Genomic DNA, 17,680 nt, shown 5'->3' with positions numbered 1-17,680 from the left:
TCGGCTCGTCTTGCACTTCAACTGCCACCCCCGGAGGACAGTCAGCAAGAGAGAGACTTCAGCTCGCTCCGACTTTACGCATGCCACGAAGGGTACGCTCCTCAAGACATGACTACACAGCGTAGTACGCTCCTTCGGGCAAGAAGTGGATTAATAAGTGTGTAAGACTCTTTCTGTCTTCCGAATTGGGATCGTAAAATGTAACCCTGAGACCTTCGAACTCCCCCGATTGGATCCTCGCTACAACTCAGCTGCATTTCCTTTCCTTCCTCTCATTACTACTCAAGACGGAAATGCTTGGATTGAAAGGAACGTCAGAACTGAAGATAGGGCACGATGGATCGAGACATCGGCGGCGACGTTGAACACCGCCTCACACTGTGGCCTCACGGGTTTCGAGGCTCATCTTCAAATCTTCAGCTCGCTAACCCCGAACTGGTCTTCGCTGATGGCCGACAGCACCCCGAGACCTCGACTGGTCGTTCCCAATAATGGGTAGACCATAGGTAGCAAGCGCCGTTTCGACACTCGATTCACCGGTTGCAAGGCTGAGGTCCCCACAATGTCACTGCTTCACCGACAGGAACGACGGAGCAGACAAAATACAACACAACGCTGCGGCTGACTCCGTCGACGGCCGCAACACGCTCAACAATGTCCTTCTTGGGACTTCTCGACGAGTCTCTACGGAGACGACGGCCCCGGACGGAAATGATATTAGGGTTCGACGTCTGTCGAACAATGGAAGATGATCAGATATGGCCTGGCCAAACGTCTACAGGCTGGACTCACGCCAGCTCGAACGAAGACCGGCAGCACGACCCAGACCAACGATCATCATCGCCCACGACGCCTTCCACACACCAGCGCACTTCGAACAACTCCAGCAGGACCTCGCCGCGGCAGGGTTCAGGGTGGTCGTCCCTCAACTCCCATCTTCTGGCGTCGCAGGGCAATCGGCGACGCTCGAGGACGACGTGCAGACCTTGGTTCTGTACGGGAAAGCGGAGATCGAGAACGGCCACAATGTCGTCTTGGTCGCGCATGGGTATGGCAGTATCCCAGGGGCTGCGGCCGCCGAGCGCCTCAATCAGCATTCTCTCGATCGTCCCCGGACCGGCACCGTGACGAGATTGATCCTCATCGCCGGCGTGGTTTCAAGAGTCAACGAGAGCTACTACGATTCCGTGGAAGCAGCGTGGGCTGTGGCCAGAGTACGTTGTCAACCCAAACCCCCCAAATCGTAGACCTACCCATTCCGACTAACCCCCTCCCCAACAGGACGGCCTCGTCGCCATCCGCAACCCCTCCAAAATCTTCTACAACGACTGCAGCCCCGAGACAACAGCGACCGCTCTCACGAACATGCGCCCGCAAAGCGAAAGCAGTCTCTGGGCGAAATCGACCACACCGGGTTGGATGAATATACCTACGTTCTACGTCGTCTGTGAAGCGGATCAGGCGATTGCGCCCAGTCTTCAGCAGGGGTTTGTGAGGACTCTGCAGTCGGTTAATGGAAGGGTTACGGTGGCGAATATGCAGGCGGGGCATTGTCCGTTTCTGTCGAGGGGGAGGGAGGTGGCTGCTTTGGTTGTTAGGCAGGTTTTGGAGAATCTTTAGGGGTTTGCGGGTGATGGAGGAGAAGCGGTGTATCATAGAGTCATAGCATGTCGGCGTATGAGGAGCAGGTTCGTGGTTTGTTTGAGATGTGTAACTTTGGCTGTTTGGCATGGTGTTGCTATACAGGCTGCTGTATTTCCTCTCTGTCGTTGTATTTTCTCTCACGCGACTATTCGTACAATGACCATTACGGCCTGAGGGTCTTCTCGCTTCTTGCAGCGGCGGCCAATCCTTTTCTCGAAGAGCACGACATGCTGACGCAAACGTTGGAAAGTCGGTCTTTTGAAAACGACGCCACGAGCATGGCTGGCCTTCAAGATTGTTGACACGCAACTCGGGCCTATTTCAAGTCGGCGTCACGACTTGAGACCGGCTCTGAATAGTCGATCCCAACGCAATCCAGTGGGCCGAAGCAGCATACAGCGTCGAATCATCCCAAGTCTCAAAGGTCCACGTGAAGCCATCTTTGTCCACATTGCTAATGTTCAGTTTAATCCTCAAATCCGCATTCCCCGCCGCATCCATCATCGTGATAGCCGCGAGGACAGTCGGCGCCTTCTCAAACCGCTTCTTGAATTTAATCCTCGACGTCGTCTTAGGCCTGGGATTCGTCCGTTTCCGGACATCTTTGGTGCTGAATCGACCGCTGTCGACGTTCTTCTTGCCTTTGGGGAAGGCGATCCAGCAGAGGGCTGCTCCGGGCATGCGGCCGTTGTCCCAGGTGTTGATGTGGGCCAGGAAGCTCTCCGTGTTGATTTCATCGGCGAAGGCGCGGATCTTGTAATCGTAGTCCGGTCCACTGGTCAGGTCGAGTCGGTTGAGCCAGCAGACTACTTCGGGGGGCTCGCTGAAGGGTTTGGGGAAGAAGAAGGGCTTGGCGTGTTTCTGGGGTAGTAGTTCGCCGGGTTGAGTATTCGTTCTTTTCAGAGTGCCGCCTTTGGTAGGACTCCCTAGCCTGCTCATGGGATTTGTTTTGGTGTCGAATTGACCAAACACACAGTCCTTCGCGTCGGCCTTGTGCTCGATCCATACCGCGCTGGCTTCAAGTAATCGACTGGTCCCCCAGGTCTCTACTCCAATCCGGAACTTGGTCGTGGTGATGCTGTCAGCGATGATGTTGGCACGGATAGAACGTTCGCATGATATATCAAGACTGGTGAACCCGGCAGCGAGATTTGGCGGTGCCTTATAACGGTCCTTCGGCAGGGCGATTGTCCTGCTGGTCGATGCCGTTGCCTTCTTCCTCGGCCGGACCTCTGAGGTACAGAAGTGGCCGTTGTCGACTCCCGGTTTGGAGAGGTGGACATTGTTGTCCTCAGCGGCGAATGGAAAGCCGGGCATGGCTGTTAAAGACGACAACGACAGCGACAAATGGCGGCAGAGAACGAAGACTGGTGGAAATCACCAATCACGGACATAGAAAGAAGACATACCTGCCATCATGTACTTTGCAGACGGCCGCTGGGAGGGGCCGTTGTTTGTGGCCATCGACCAGGCGACCGCTTGGTTTCACGCGCCACACCGGAAGCTGGGAGCCGCGAGAGTTTACGCTGGACGCCACAGCGCATCATCTCTGTGATCCGATCGCATTGTCCACTTGGAGCTTGGTCCGAGTGCGACACCAGCCTGTTTGCATGTGAAAAGGTGGCTGCTGGCTGGTGGTGGAGTGATTGCAAGACGCTGCCCGTGCGGTCGTGATTGGACGTGCCTTCTTCGTCATTGCGACGTAGCTGCCATGCGCGAATCAAGGAAGCAAGGCGTCTCTTTCGACTTGGACTCTGTCCGTCTTCTCTTGTGAACTACCATCTACCATCGTGAACTCCATCTGAACACACATCAACCCCCAAATCACACAGAATCACAATCACAATGGCACAACACGGTGCCTTCTACACGGACAACTTGTCCACGCCTCTTCGAATCGCGCAAGTTGCTGGCTTGACCACTACCGCAAGTCTTTCTTAATTATCGTCAGTCCGATCGTAGACTGACTCTTCAATAGGCCTTCCTCGCGGGCAAAACCTTTACCTCCAGCTTTGGCACTGTCCCAGCCCTCCTCCAAGCACCAGCGCCGCTTCTAGCCAAGCAATGGAAGAAGCAGTTCGACGCAGATAGGATCCTGGCACCAGCCATCGCTCTCTTCAGCTCTGGAGTCTTCGGCTACATCGCCTGGAGAGGTATGTTGTTCATTTTGAGCTTTGGAAAGTTGCCATGCTGATGTGAATTTGAGACACCGCCTGGACCAAGACCTCGATCCTCTACGCCAGCTCTGCCTCGCTCCTTCTCTCGCTTGTGCCATACACCTTCATCCTCGCCGAACCCATCAACCAGAAGCTCGAGGAGAAGGAGCGCAACCTCGCCAGCGCGTCACTCACCGATGCGTCTGCTGAGGCCGGTGTCTCCAAGGAAGAGACTGTACACTCTCTCGTCGACAAGTGGGGAACCATCAACTTTGGCCGAATTCTGATTTCAGCCATCTCTGCCGGTCTCGCTACTTGGGCTGCTGTCGACAGGAGCGAGGTCGTGCCTGCCGGAATCCGCCTTACCACTGGTGCCAACCGAATGGGTTAAGCATGTGAGAGGCGGTCCAAGAGAGACTAGGGGTTCGGGACTTCGAAGCCGGTCATAGAGGCTGCGCTGATACCAGCAATGGAGGCGGAGCGGAGTCCTCTCCAGCCTGTAGCTATAGAAGAGTTCAGCGGATGAAACAGGCACGACCAGAGTATGAAATGATTGAAATGCGGTACTCTCTCCACGACGATGCCACCTACCGCGCAAAGACTCCAGGTACTGTTCTTTGATTCGCCGAGATGCTCACGAGAACGTGCGGCGGCTAGCTCCCCGGTTGCTATGGGCGCCTGCATTAGCTTCACGAGAATGTTTACGTCTCGCCCCCAAGAAGCTCCCAATGATGCATCAGCAGCGACGTGGCCTCACGGTATGCGGTGAGCAGGCTGCAACTTATTCTAGTTGCAGCGGCGTTGCAGTGAGAACGTGACACCGGCAAATGGAAGCCATGGTCGAAATGCCGGCGCTTCTGAGGGCAGCAAATAGCAGCGCCGTCCGAGCGGGTCTTTTTCCTATTCGCCGCCGCGTCGCCAGTAAGCCAACTCGTGCTTTGTTGACAGCTCCATGGCTTTGAAAAGGGCGTGATATCCTAGCGATAGAGCAATCTTATGATAGTGGTTGTCTGCGACGAGATGTCGGGTTGATTGGAGTCGAGCGAGTGTCCAAGCGTGTGCTGTGACGTCGGCGTCAACAAAGCGATCTGACAGGGAAGAGTGTCTCGGATGGGGTGAGCACTGAGCACACTGGCCACGCGGAGAAGAAGTCTAATCTTCCTGCCCACAAAACATAACACCAGGATACCCGTTCTCTCGCCCGCAACCATTCACCTCCTACCCGCCCACCAACGCCTCGACCGTCGTCCGCAATCTGTTCCGTCATTCGAGCTGACTTGGGCGTTCTGGCGTTTTTCTGAGGGGCCTCTCAATCTGACCTCTGCGCGCAACTTGACCACCACCGTGTCTCCGTCAATCGCAAAGCCTCCAGCCATCGTCTTACGAACCCAGTCAACCCACGAGCCCAACACCATCACGCCACCAAGCATCGCCCCGACCCAGGCCAGCAGCGCCTATGCATCCGCTAAGAAGACCGCGACGTCGAGATAACATACATACTTCACACGACCGGTCGTAGCGCTGCGACATACCGACCGGAACACGCGACCCGCTTGTTTTAAAAGGAGTGTCGGGAGAGGATGGCAGACCCGCCTCCTCCCCCACCCCCTCCCCATGGGCAGAACCCTCGCCCGCCAGGCGGACTACCTGACGGAAACTACGACATCTTCATCATCCCTCCACACTCGGCAGGTTCGGGCTTCCTTTACTTACCTTCAATGCAACCGCATCGGAACAGTTTCCTCGCCGGCGTTGCATGTACACTGTTCGCGGTGGGCATATGGACTTTGGTGCTGCCGGTGATAAGGCATTGGCTCGACTTGGTCATGTCTGGGGGAGGGGGCTTGGGAGTGGTGGTTCTGGTCATCGCTGTTGGTGTCGGCGCCTGGACATGGGGCAAGACCCAAGCAGAGAACAGCACAGGGTCAGGTTCTGGAGGATCAAGCGGTGGACATGGGGGCTCTCAACGACAGTACAGCGGAACGCCTCCGAACTACCACACTCCACCGCCCCAGTCAGACCCTCCTCCTCAGCATGACCCACCGCCGCAACCTAAACCGCCTCCACAGCCAGAACCAAAGGCACGTCCGAATCCCAGTGCAGGAGCTTGGGAGAAGGCAAGGGAAGAGACTCGTAAGAGAGAAGAGGAACGCAAGCGAGCTGAGGAGCTTAAGAAGAAGAGGGAAGAGGCGCAAAAGATGCGAGAGGAAACAGAAAAGGCTGCCAAAGCGGAAGCAGAGAAGAAGAAGTGGGAGCAAGCAAGGGCGAGAGAGAAAGAAGCACGCGAACGAGAAGCCAGAGAGCGCATTGCGAGGGAAAGGCTGGCACGAGAAAAAGAGACACGTGAAAAGGACGCGCGAGAACGAGAAGCAAGGGAAAGGGCTGAGAAGGACAAAAAGGCACAATCAGCGCCCAGTGCACGATCAAGTCCGACGAAAGCATACGAGAAGCCGACCGCGAAGTCGGCAGCAGGGGAGTCATACTCTTATCGACCTTACGACTCGCCGAAAGCTGCAAAGACTGCGACCTACAAATCGTCAGCATCTTCCATATCTGGCTTGAGTGAAAGCTACGCACCGAGCCAAAGCACAGCTAGGACGACGCCACCACCATCTCATCGGGGACCCTACTCGACGAACGAAGAGGGCAAGATCCAGATCAAGGCTGTGTACCTGTTCAGCGACATCTTCCCAACCAAGCCGATTTCGCAGCTCATCGCCAATCAGGGGCACGTGACAGACGGCCTCATCCTCCGAATCCAGACGGAAGGACTCTTCATCGATGACGATGTACGAGGCGTGCCGCAGCGAGAATGGGACGTCAAGGCCTGGACTTTGAAACTGCTCGAAGATGGCGTGGTGAGAACTCCAAGCGGCGCTGGCCTGCATGTCTTCAGAGCAACGACACGAGATACCGAGAATAAGAAGTACACCTTCGTCCTGGACGAGTCTGAAGCGTGGAAAGTCGCGATTGGGATATCGAGACTGCGAAAGGGAAGCCAAGTGCGGTCACTCGGCATGAACGGGATGAAGGAAAACGAAGTGAGGGGACTACTCATGACTTTGGGATGGATGTGAGGAAGAGAAAGACGAGGAGGAGAAAAGTTGCATACCAGACAACTTGACTGGAATGCGTTTTGTTGCTATGGGATTCACAAACTGCATGGAGCGGCATCTTTGCATCAGCGACTGGCGTTCGTTTCTCCTGTGAGAAGCTTGCATATGTTTCGTCTAGCGTTCGTTCGATTGATGACTTTCTTGTATAGCTTGTACATACCCCAATACCCTCTTTTTCTCATTAGTTAATGAGAAACGATTAAGCGATGCGTTGCCTGATGATGGAATCAACTCTACCCATATCAACTTTTGACTCCTCAGCAGCCGAGCTAGTCAACTAGTCCTTCCTGTTCCTGGCGGTGTCCTTTTTCCTCCACACTCCTCCACCCCCGCTCGAAGGACGGTACGCCACCCAACCACGTTTTTCTGTGCCCGCTGGTCATGGACGTTTGTAATGCCAATGGCGAGCAGTAACGTAGATCGCGCCTCGCAGGCGGTCCGACTGTTACGTCGGCCGGCAAGTGGTGATGACGAGGTAGGTGGTTCGAAGGTACTGCACGTTTTCTCTTCCCATGGCCTGTACAACCGTGGCTTCGTCGACAAGGATGGTTTTGGGATCTTTGCTTCTTGGGTTGTTACTGGGAGGGGCCCGTGTTGTTGCTCTTCCGCAGGATAGTAGTGAGGAGGAGTTGAGGGATTGTGGTGAGGCGAGGTATTATCCATCCATGGTATGTGTCTCTCAATTATGCCCTCGTCATTCTGTTCAAAGTGGAATACCCCCTCCGTTCGTGAGCTGTCTAAGCAATCTTGAGTCCAATTGCGAGCTTGGTCGCCTTGGAGATCGAAGAGAGAGCAATGCCATTCCCCTTTGCGCGGAACGACGACGTTAGACGGGGATGGAAGAGCTGACGAAGGGAATCCCAGTACACCTGCTACGATGGTGATTTCCTCTGCCCGATCCTCAATGGCGAGCCGACCTTGCGCTGCGGCGAGGACTGCTACCTGCCGGAGATGTACTCTTGCAGCAACGGCGAGCTTGTATATCCACCAGGATCTTCCATTGCAACGGCGAGTGCAATATCGACTTCGACTTCGAGCTCGGCGACCTCTGTGCCCACCTGTACCGAAGAGCCGACGACGCAGTGGCTAAGCGATCCGCCTTATGAGAACTACTTCTACTCGGACTGTCATTCAGCCTCGCAAGTCGTCGTGACGAGTCCGTTGGAGGATAGTAATCTGACCATCATTGGCCCACGTCTGCTCGTAGCATGGCCAGCAGGGAACTCGGGCGTCGTGGGTTTCTTCAGCCCGCAGAATGGCGTTAACGGATCTCTGGCGATTCGACTGGAGAATGGGACGTCGACGTTTCCACTTCATGGGGCGTACGTCGAGGCCGCGGCGGACTCGTTATCTGGATATCCTTTTGTTGGGATCAGCACGTTGGTCAACTTCAACTCGTCTGCTGTCTTGACTGTGCCGATTATGGGGAGTATCAGAAACATTCGGGACTTTACTGAGGGTCCTTCTCTCGTGTATCCGGTCTTTCAGGATGCCATCGAATGGAATGAAACTGACGACGGAGGCGTGCTGCTCTCGAGATTATGGCTGGACAATGTAACCACGACGCAGATGTCCTTCGTCCCAACCAGTGGCGAGGGCAGCATTTCAATCCAGACGAACGACCAGGGGAATCGAACTCTGGAGCTGGCGGCCGGCACGTACAACTTCACAGCCTGGTTCGACTATCCTCAGCTCACGCAGTTGAACTCCAGCGAAGTTTTGAACGATCAGTCCCAGGGTCTGATTGAGTCTCAGTCGGGACAGACGACGTCTCTTTCGTTCTTGTCGTACTCCGAGAAGCTTCTGGCAGGCGCATGGCGTTTCTTGACGTACTTTGGACGAGACAGCATGATCGCTGCTCTGCTCTTACAGCCAGTGCTCTCTGAGGGCGAAGGAGGCGCAATCGAGGCTGTCATCGCTGCGGTTCTCGAACGTCTCAACAAGACTTCTGGAATTGTATGTCACGAAGAGACGATAGGCGATTATGCAACCTTCTTGAACCTACAGGACAACATCACAGGTCCGGAAGCGTTGCGTCCTGGCTGTACCTATCAGATGGTGGATACAGACTACTACCTCGCCCCTTTGATGGAGAACTACTTCCTGAAGACCGAAACTGGAAGGAGCCGCAGAGAAGCCTTCTTCGCCACCAACTCCTCTCTCGACTTCGGAAACATGGGCCTCACATACGGCGAACTCGCCCTAATCAACGCCGAAGCCGTAGTCAAAAACTCCGCCCCCTTCGCCCAGTCCGGCGGTCAAACCAAGGACAACCTCATCCACCTCGAAGAAGACCAACTCGTCGGCGAATGGCGCGACAGCACCTACGGTATCGGCGGCGGCCGCATCCCCTACGATGTAAACACGGGCCTCGTCCCAGCAGCCCTCCGCTCCATCAGCGCCCTCTCCAGCGCAGGTTTCTTCCCCTCCCACCCAGACTGGCAACAAACCGCCGCCGCCTACGCCCAAGTCTGGGAAGACAACACGCTCCAATTCTTCCAAATCACCATCCCCATCGCCGAAGCGAAATCTCTCGTAGAGAACTACACCCAAACCGCCGGCCACGACTTCCCCTCGCACGCCGACGACATCAGCGCAGATATCGTCTTCCACGGCCTCGCGCTCGACGGGAACAACAACCAATCCATCGTCCGCGTCATGAACACAGATGATTGTTTCCGGCTGTTCTTGACCAACACCACCAACAACGAGCAGTTGACCTCTTTCCTCAACCAGTCGGCCAACAATATCCTCGCGCCGTTTCCGGTCGGTTTGAGTAACCCCGTGGGACTTTTGGTCGCGAATCCGGCGTATGGAGACGATCCTGTCTATGCGGCCAACTGGACGAATAACGCCTACCACGGAACGGTGGTGTGGTCCTGGCAGTTGGCCATGACGGGCGCTGGGTTACAAAGACAGCTCGAACGATGTTCTGCGTCGACGCCTGCTCCGGCTTTCTGTCAGGATGAGGTTGTGAGGGGGAATGTGAGGGCGGCGTATAACCATCTCTGGTAAGTCCTCTACCCTCATAGCTTGCTGATCAGGTGTTTTGTTTCGACTGATGCGATCAAAGGGACCTCATCGAGGCGAATGAGCCGTATATCAACAACGAGGTGTGGTCGTGGTTGTATCAGGATGGGGAGTTTACGTTCGAGCCGCTGGGGGCTTTGCCGCCTCCTGCTGGACTGGTGAGATATACATTTCCACGTCTCGTTTGAGGAACGAAGCTGACGTTCGCAACATAGAATCCCACCGAGTCGAATGTCAGACAACTCTGGTCACTGACCTGGCTGGCGGTGACGCGCGATGAATCTCTGAGGTAGTCTTTTTGAAGTGTACAGTCGTTCGCATATGCTTCTGGGTATCATCAACAACAAGCCCTCTCTAATATCCTACACGGCGCACATGCACGCAGAAAAACACTCTAAAAACGCTAGACATCATTCCCAATGCTCTCCACACGATAACTCGTCTCCTGATGTATAATCATCCTATCCGAGTCATCGCTCCTCTTCCCCCTCCCTTCCGCAGCACTGCTACTGCCGCCAGCACTACTACCACTCAACCCTCCACTGCCCTTCTTCCTCGGCTCACCCACAACATCACACCGATACGCGACCTGATCGGGCCTCAATCGGAATCTCGACTCCCCGGTCTCGGAGTCGTTTCGCGACACCTGTGACTTGTTCAGCGAACGAAGCTGCACGCTCGCGCCATGGGAGCCCGCGCCGGTGTGGCCGGACGAGGAGACGAGAGTCGTGTTTCCGTACATGGTCATCAGACCGCGGGACATGAAGGCCCAGAGGAAGGAGCGGAGACAGGGGAAGGAGGCGGAGATGAGGGAGAAGGCGAGGAGGGTTTCTTGCCAGGCCACCACGGGGGCGATGTCGATGTTGGTGCGGCCGTGGTCGAGGAAGTGGATGTAGGAGGAGGTTGTGGCGATGGTGAAGGCGATGACGATGAGGCTGTTGTGGGCAAGTATTAGGCAAGCGAAGCGTTTTCGTCCAGTGGTTTTTGGGGAATGACTTACCGGAAGCAGTAGACAAAAACGACGATTCGCTTCTTGCTCGCCTTGAGCTCGTTCTTCGAGATGAACCAGATCGGCATCGCTAAGACGATGAGTTCCGTGAATCCGTCCATGGCTGTCAACGCCGCCCAACGACCGGTCTGGGGAGGGTGGTCAGCTTTGTGATCAGAATGACAACAGTGGCGTGGTCGACGTACGTTTCCATTACACACGGCGTTGACGTTGGCTGTCAAGACTTGGGTAGGGTGGCAGCCAGCCGAGCTCAGCAGGACGGCGAGGATGCCATATATGACTGTGAAGGCGTATGCGATGCCGAAGAAGATGTTCTCTCTGGGGATCCACGTGTCAGCGTTCGCGTGTGGTATCGGTCGGGTTGCACGACAGTAGGTACGTACTTGTAGAAGTCTCCAACAAAGATTCGCCTCGTGAAGACGAGGATGGACATCTTCGAGAGGCAGTGTGCGAGAAACCAGGGTATCCTGGATCCGAAGTACATCTGTGGTACAGAGCGAGTCAGTTTCCATGCGAACATTAGACGACGTCATTGCAATTGTCAGTGGCTTTGAGAGTAGTCCATCCTCGTCGCCGGCGACATGTAATACATTGCTTTGTCCTCGCTGCCCTCAAACCCCGCCGGGAATGGGGAAAGTCTCAGATGTCTCAGGGTGCCAGTAACATGTCTCCCCGGTTGGCAACAGTACATAAGAAGTTGTAAAAGTTTGGCGACGGTATGGCCAGACTTCGCCTCTCTTTGATTCTGTGGCACAGACTTGACACTTCCCCTCCCACAGCGGGCTGACCACTCCCCGAAGATGGGCCGCGCTAGCGCAAGGTGAGTGAATGAATGTCGTACATACCCGCGCAGCATGTCCCAGCTGTCCTGCTGTGATGGCGACTGGTGACACCGCCAGCCCATCTACAAGCGACTGATATAGCAGCCCCCAGTGTACCACGGCAGCCACGTATGCTCCAACAAGTATGCCATCGTCAACCCACAATAGGCCCCACTTCGACGTGATTCTTGCAGCCAGGCACAGGACGCTGTAGATGAGCGCCAAAAACGAGGCAACCCATATCCAAGCGCGGTGGTCGATATCTGAAGTGGTCTCGAAGCCGTGGTTGGAGGACAGACTCATTGTTCTCTTCGGAGGTGGGTCGGTCGGCGGGGACCGATCATGGGTGGATTCGCTTCGGTGAAGAGGAGGGAGGTGACGGCGAGGGAACAGGTAGGACCCGGCACTTAACAGCACGGCATAAGAGGCATTGAACGAAGGGGGGAAGAAGGAAAAGCAGCAGTACCTGCGCGAGGTCGGTCGGCAAGCAAGTAGGCGGTAGATAGGTACAGTATGTAGGGCCGTCGATCTTCTTCACCACAGCACGCAAGCAAGACGCAGGAGTCAGCTGCCAACGGCGCTGCTCGCAGCGAGAAGGTGCGCGCCGCCTCGGTTTCTCCCACGCTGGAGTTGACGATAGAGTTCGTCCATCCCGCTGCCATTGCTCCTGTTCCTGCTGGGCCAGATGAGACTGTTGGGTATAATAATGGAGTGAACGTGAGCCTTTGCGGGAAGAGAACATCCTGGTCCCGCGCCCGCCTTGCGATCCGTCGCGGCGCTATCCAGAGAGACTGAGTGAGAGAGCAAATACCAATTGATCCAGGTCGGCTCCCATTTCGTTGGGTGCCGAGCGCGAGGACAACCTTATTAGCGACGGGAAGGATCGGGATGGATGCGCTCTAGGGAAGCCTAACTCGACGTCCCGCGCTGCGGAAACTGAGTTCGACCTTTGTGGCAGGTGCACCGTCGAAGTTATTCTTCTCTGTTGCATCTTGGAGTCTTGGATCGCTGGGCGCCTCATCACAGCTTCACATGCGTGGCTCCCCGCACGCCTCAGACGGAGTCCAGGTCGAGGTCATTGGTGGATTTATGCGACGCCAGCTCCATCCACACACACCCTCACACCGGCAGAGCTGTCATCACGGCTTTGTACGACAAGTGCCGCGCCAGGCGATTGGGTGCTTGGTCGTTATACATCTCGATGGGTACTGGCATTGGCAGAAACATGTGAAACACACGATATAACCATTCACACCCACGAACTTCTCCGTCTGGCAGCCTCGCCGACAGACTTCGATCAGTTCCTAGTCCAAATCGACCGTCGACCCGCCTTATGCAAGGCGAGCCGTGGGAGGCTGCAGGTTAGCGAAGACCCTTAGACGCGTGCCAAGGGACTAGATATACCAAAGAACTCAATCAGAGTTTCCACATCTCCTCTCAAATCTAGGAACGGGTGGGAGATAGTCGCGGTGGTGGGAGCTCGAGGAGCTGCATGCGCGGGAGACGACATATCCGAGTAGAACAGGGATGGCTGGTGCGAGACGAGTCGGCGAACGAGTCTTCTTTTCTTCGATGTCAGAGGGCTGGCAAACTGTTACGCACGACCATGGCGTGGGAGCTCGTGGCATGCTTCTAGCTCATCGTCTCTCGACGATCATTCTGCGTATGAGGAAGGAGGATTCTTTCCACTGTGCCGCCGCTGGAGCTCTGCCGTCGGTACCGTGCTCCTGGTTCCGTACCTTCTTCACCCATCTCTTCCTTCGAAACTTTTTGATATCCCTTCCAAATACCGCTGTCGCGACACTCTTTCTTCTTGTAGCTGCTCCTGGTTTGCGAAGGCCCGTTGGATAGGTCGCCAGTCGCGTTCGAACATGCAGAACGTACCTTTAGAGTCGTATCCTAAGACGAATGTCGTCGACGAGCGAGGAGTTAGTCCAGATGCCGACAGCGACTTGCAACAGCTTCCTGGTCGCAACTATGATCCCAGCTATGGTATGAGCTTCTGAAGAGCTGGTGCAATCGCCGGTGGCTGATCAAGATGAGCAGACAAGAGGGATATGCGAAGACTGGGGAAGAAGCAGGAATTAAAGGTATGCCCACCGAAACGAGCAACGAACATCACAACTGATATTTTGCAGCGCCGCTTCCGATTCTTCTCCATTGTGGGATTCGTCGTCGTGCTCGGCCTTACTTGGGAATTCTCACTCACCACCGGCGTCTTCTCTCTGGCGAACGGAGGAACAGCAGGAGCGATCTGGCTGACGTTCGTTGTCTGCTTTGGCATGTTCTTCGTCATGGTCTCAATGGCCGAGCTTGCTTCGATGGCACCAACAAGTGGAGGACAATACCACTGGGTGAGCGAATTCGCGCCGCCGCATCTTCAACGACCTCTGAGCTATGCTGTTGGATGGCTTTGTGCTTTGGGTTGGCAAGCAGCTATGCCTACCGTTGCGTATATTGGAGGAGGACAGCTTCTTGCCTTGATATCCGTCTGCGATGAAAGTTATGAAATCAAAGGATGTGAGTTGGTGGCATGTTACTTCGATCTTCCAGCGCGATACTGACCATCTTCGTCCACAGGGCACCAAGCGTTGATGACGATGGCATTCGTGACACTCGCAATCTCCTTCAACACCTTTGCTATCGGCAAGCTGCCTATCCTGGAGGGTCTCGCGGTGGTTCTGCACATCTTCGGCTTCTTCGCCTTTCTCATCATAATGTGGGTGATGGGTCCAAAAGAAAATGCCGAAATCACCTTCACCAAGTTCGACGATGCCAACAACTGGGGTTCGTTAGGCCTGGCCACTCTCATAGGAATCGTTGGTCCTACGACTACGTATCTTGGTGCCGACAGTGCCGTCCACTTGGCTGAGGAACTGAAGGATGCGAGTTACGTCCTTCCTCGCGCCATGTTCTCTGCTGCCATTATCAACTACATTACCGGCTTTGTGATGACGATCACCTTCATGTCCAATCTTGGAGATCTGGATGCTGCTCTAGAGTCGGCGACGGGCCAGCCTTGGGTCTATGTCATGTACACCATCACTGGGTCTAAGGCCGCTACGATCGTCTTGGTTGTGGTCATGACTATCATGGTCAGTATCATGTCATGATTATCCCTGCAACTTACTGACTTCATCACAGTACTTCTTCTGCGCCGTCAATCAAGTCACCACGAGCTCTCGTCAAGTCTTCGCCTTCGCCCGCGATAAGGGACTTCCGTTCCACAAATTCCTTTCCAAGGTCAGGCCGAACAGCGGTGTGCCCGCCAACTCAGTGTATGTGACACTGGTCTTCACCTGCTTGATCGCCCTCATCGTCATTGGCTCCACGACGGCATTCAATATTATTCTGTCGGTGTCAGCCACTGGACTATTCACATCGTACCTGACCGTGATCTGCACTGTCCTTGCGAAGAGAATACGCGGCGAACCCTTCCCGAAGTCGAAATTCAGCCTTGGAAAATTCGGCTACGTGGCCAACATCCTGGCGATATGCTTCTTGATCGTGGCGTACATCTTCTTGTTCTTCCCGGCGGTGCCGAACCCGGATGCGCCGTCGATGAATTGGGCTTGTCTGGTGTACGGGGTGGTTGTTGTGTTTGCTGGTGTTTACTACTTGGTTAAGGGCAGATATGAGTACGATGGGCCTGTGGAGTATGTGAGGAAAGACGTAGAGTAAGAAAGGACTGTTGTGTATTTGACGCGTACATCGATACCCCCAATTGTGTTGCAGCACAACAGCATATCTCACTAGTGTCTAAACAATCTGATCTTTGATATTCTGCGGCGACGGTCTCGTCGAAGCGAAAGATTCCCTCGCATCCAGACCCTCCCAATACTTCTTGAGCTGCGGATGCTTGTTCATCCAGGGGTGATCAGGCCATCGGACTGCCATATAACCCAACACACTGCCAGCAGCAACATCCGCCAGAGTCAACGAGTCGCCGATGAGGAACTTCCCACTGCTGCTCTGATCAACCCAGGTAGCGAGCGCTTGAAGACCGCCTTCGACTTTTCGCATCTGCCGGGCTTTCCAGGGCTCCGATTCTTTTCCTGGACCGCGCTGCTTTTCGAAGAAGCACAGGACCAGGGCGTCGCAGATGCCTGGAACAGCATCGTTAGCCTAGGGAGGGCGTGTAGGGAGAACGAACCTACCGTCTGCAACGACTTCGACTTGCTTCGCGAATAGTCTATCATCAATGTCCTTGGGCAGCATCGGCGGATCGGGATGCTTCGCCTCTATCCATTCGAGAATGTAGTGGCTCTCGTAGACGGGCTTGCCATCGTCAGGGATGAGGACGGGGAGTTTTTCCAATGGGTTGTATTTGGGTGTTTCGGTGGTTGACTCCCAGGGGACTTCTGTTTGTAAGGTGAAGGGTACGCCTTTTTCTGCGAGAAGTATCCTGACTTTGCGCGCGTAGGGAGAGGGGGTTGCTGAGATCAGGGTGTAGCCCATGTTGCTGTCGCGTATGGCCGTGCCTTGATAGGTATCGATGGATGAGATGTAAACTTAACTTCAAGTATTTCTTTTAGGTCTCTGTAGCTCCAATATAAAGCTCAACGCGATGCCTATGATGCGTTCGAGACCTCCATGTTCCCGTAAGGAGGGAGCATTGCTTTTAATGGGATCGACTGACGTTTGTTGCTAGAGCCCCACTTGAAAAGAATCCGATCCTCGAGACGAGCAACCTCCAAACTCGACAATGACAAATCGCACCAAGAAGAAGACGACGCTCCTCCACGGACAATGTCTTTGACAGACCTCATCACCGTAATCGCTCCTGACAAAGATGACGACCCCGAGGACATCTTCGCGGCCGCGCCAGGCCTCATCTTCACGGATGACCTGCGCAACATGCACGGCGACGACGCCAGCACCCTTGTGTACAAGAGCAGGAAATTTGGGAATATAGAACTCAAGACGGCGGATCCTGAAAAAGAGAATGATAGGAGGCTGTTTGCGCATTATCTGTGGAATGCGGGGATCAAGATGGCCGAATTGATCAGCGAGGAGGACTCTGGGTGGAGCGTGAATGGCGAGAGGGTCCTGGAATTGGGCGCAGGTGTGGGAGATTGATATATCACTGTTCTGGTGCAAGAGCTGGCTGATGGCATACTCTGACAGGAGTCGGTTTGGACGGGATAGTCGCAACGCTGGCTGGAGCGCGGGAAGTGAGTATCATGGACGACACCATGAGAGGATGGCACTGATACACAGGTAGGTGTTCATCACAGACTATCCGTCTGATGTATTACTTGAGAACATACGGCGAAACGTGAAGAAGGCGATACCGGACGACCTAAGGAGCAAGTATCATATTCAAGGCTACGAATGGGGAGACGTCACCTCTCCCTTCGCCCATGCGAACGAGCACTCCTTCACACGCATTCTCGCCGCCGATTGCTATTGGATGCCGCACGAGCACGAGAACCTCGTCAAGTCGATGCTGCATATGCTCAGTCTTGAGCCCAGCGCCAGGATCTTCTCGATTGCAGGCTTCCATACCGGTCGGGCGAAACTCGCGCTCTTCTTCCAGGAGGCTGTGTCTCAGGGATTGGGTGTTGAGAGTATCTATGAAGAGGATGCAGAGGGGAATAGGAGGGAATGGATGGAAGAGAGAGACGGTGGGACGGAGAACGTGACGGAGCGCAAGAGGTGGCTTGTCATTGCTATTCTGAAGCGGCGGCTACCTTCATGATGATGAGGTTGAGTGGGTGTCTGTGGCAGTGCGAGCAGTGCTACGTTGTGCTGCATGGGACAGACACAGTCCAGTGGTGTCAGTGACTGGTTCGCACTGAACCAGTACTTGGTACACAACTCTTCGGAACAGGTTTGTATTCAACAATGCAGCCCTGTTCAACAAAGAGTCGCTGAGGGAGACCATCGTCTATCGCCATGACC

The 17,680-nt window shown here is 54.9% G+C and overlaps 9 protein-coding genes across 9 annotated transcripts; 6 read left to right on the top strand and 3 right to left on the bottom strand.

The window, feature by feature from the left end:
• Window positions 1-758: 758 nt before the first annotated feature.
• Window positions 759-1,620, top strand: M409DRAFT_17328 (uncharacterized protein; the record flags this gene model as incomplete). The annotated part of the gene is made up of 2 exons (XM_033804016.1): window positions 759-1,214; window positions 1,282-1,620. The coding sequence occupies 2 exons, from the start codon at window positions 759-761 to the stop codon at window positions 1,618-1,620; spliced, it is 795 nt and encodes a 264-aa protein (XP_033672975.1).
• A 345-nt stretch (window positions 1,621-1,965) lies between these two features.
• Window positions 1,966-2,961, bottom strand: M409DRAFT_17327 (uncharacterized protein; the record flags this gene model as incomplete). The annotated part of the gene is made up of 1 exon (XM_033804015.1): window positions 1,966-2,961. The coding sequence occupies one exon, from the start codon at window positions 2,959-2,961 to the stop codon at window positions 1,966-1,968; it is 996 nt and encodes a 331-aa protein (XP_033672974.1).
• A 528-nt stretch (window positions 2,962-3,489) lies between these two features.
• On the top strand, window positions 3,490-4,191 carry M409DRAFT_17326 (uncharacterized protein; the record flags this gene model as incomplete). Its single annotated transcript, XM_033804014.1, has 3 exons — window positions 3,490-3,549; window positions 3,623-3,797; window positions 3,851-4,191. The coding sequence occupies 3 exons, from the start codon at window positions 3,490-3,492 to the stop codon at window positions 4,189-4,191; spliced, it is 576 nt and encodes a 191-aa protein (XP_033672973.1).
• A 1,435-nt stretch (window positions 4,192-5,626) lies between these two features.
• Window positions 5,627-6,877, top strand: M409DRAFT_62897 (uncharacterized protein; the record flags this gene model as incomplete). Its single annotated transcript, XM_033815355.1, has 2 exons — window positions 5,627-5,724; window positions 5,779-6,877. The coding sequence occupies 2 exons, from the start codon at window positions 5,627-5,629 to the stop codon at window positions 6,875-6,877; spliced, it is 1,197 nt and encodes a 398-aa protein (XP_033672972.1).
• Window positions 6,878-7,461: 584 nt separating this feature from the next.
• On the top strand, window positions 7,462-10,239 carry M409DRAFT_62896 (carbohydrate-binding module family 52 protein; the record flags this gene model as incomplete). The annotated part of the gene is made up of 4 exons (XM_033815354.1): window positions 7,462-7,584; window positions 7,781-9,927; window positions 9,990-10,104; window positions 10,162-10,239. 4 exons carry the CDS (start codon window positions 7,462-7,464, stop codon window positions 10,237-10,239), a joined length of 2,463 nt encoding a protein of 820 aa, XP_033672971.1.
• A 110-nt stretch (window positions 10,240-10,349) lies between these two features.
• M409DRAFT_17324 (uncharacterized protein) lies at window positions 10,350-12,079 on the bottom strand (the record flags this gene model as incomplete). The annotated part of the gene is made up of 5 exons (XM_033804013.1): window positions 10,350-10,881; window positions 10,947-11,083; window positions 11,141-11,273; window positions 11,339-11,439; window positions 11,801-12,079. The coding sequence occupies 5 exons, from the start codon at window positions 12,077-12,079 to the stop codon at window positions 10,350-10,352; spliced, it is 1,182 nt and encodes a 393-aa protein (XP_033672970.1).
• Window positions 12,080-13,647: 1,568 nt separating this feature from the next.
• M409DRAFT_62895 (uncharacterized protein) lies at window positions 13,648-15,457 on the top strand (the record flags this gene model as incomplete). The annotated part of the gene is made up of 5 exons (XM_033815353.1): window positions 13,648-13,768; window positions 13,823-13,866; window positions 13,915-14,296; window positions 14,357-14,871; window positions 14,921-15,457. 5 exons carry the CDS (start codon window positions 13,648-13,650, stop codon window positions 15,455-15,457), a joined length of 1,599 nt encoding a protein of 532 aa, XP_033672969.1.
• Window positions 15,458-15,535: 78 nt separating this feature from the next.
• M409DRAFT_17322 (uncharacterized protein) lies at window positions 15,536-16,234 on the bottom strand (the record flags this gene model as incomplete). Its single annotated transcript, XM_033804012.1, has 2 exons — window positions 15,536-15,882; window positions 15,934-16,234. The coding sequence occupies 2 exons, from the start codon at window positions 16,232-16,234 to the stop codon at window positions 15,536-15,538; spliced, it is 648 nt and encodes a 215-aa protein (XP_033672968.1).
• Window positions 16,235-16,525: 291 nt separating this feature from the next.
• On the top strand, window positions 16,526-17,477 carry M409DRAFT_62894 (uncharacterized protein; the record flags this gene model as incomplete). The annotated part of the gene is made up of 3 exons (XM_033815352.1): window positions 16,526-16,841; window positions 16,904-16,950; window positions 17,001-17,477. The coding sequence occupies 3 exons, from the start codon at window positions 16,526-16,528 to the stop codon at window positions 17,475-17,477; spliced, it is 840 nt and encodes a 279-aa protein (XP_033672967.1).
• Window positions 17,478-17,680: the final 203 nt, after the last annotated feature.

Source organism: Zasmidium cellare (genome assembly GCF_010093935.1).
Source record: "Zasmidium cellare ATCC 36951 unplaced genomic scaffold M409scaffold_3, whole genome shotgun sequence".
NCBI classification, from domain to species: Eukaryota; Fungi; Ascomycota; class Dothideomycetes; order Mycosphaerellales; family Mycosphaerellaceae; genus Zasmidium; species Zasmidium cellare.
This window is presented reverse-complemented; position numbering and strand designations above follow the sequence as displayed.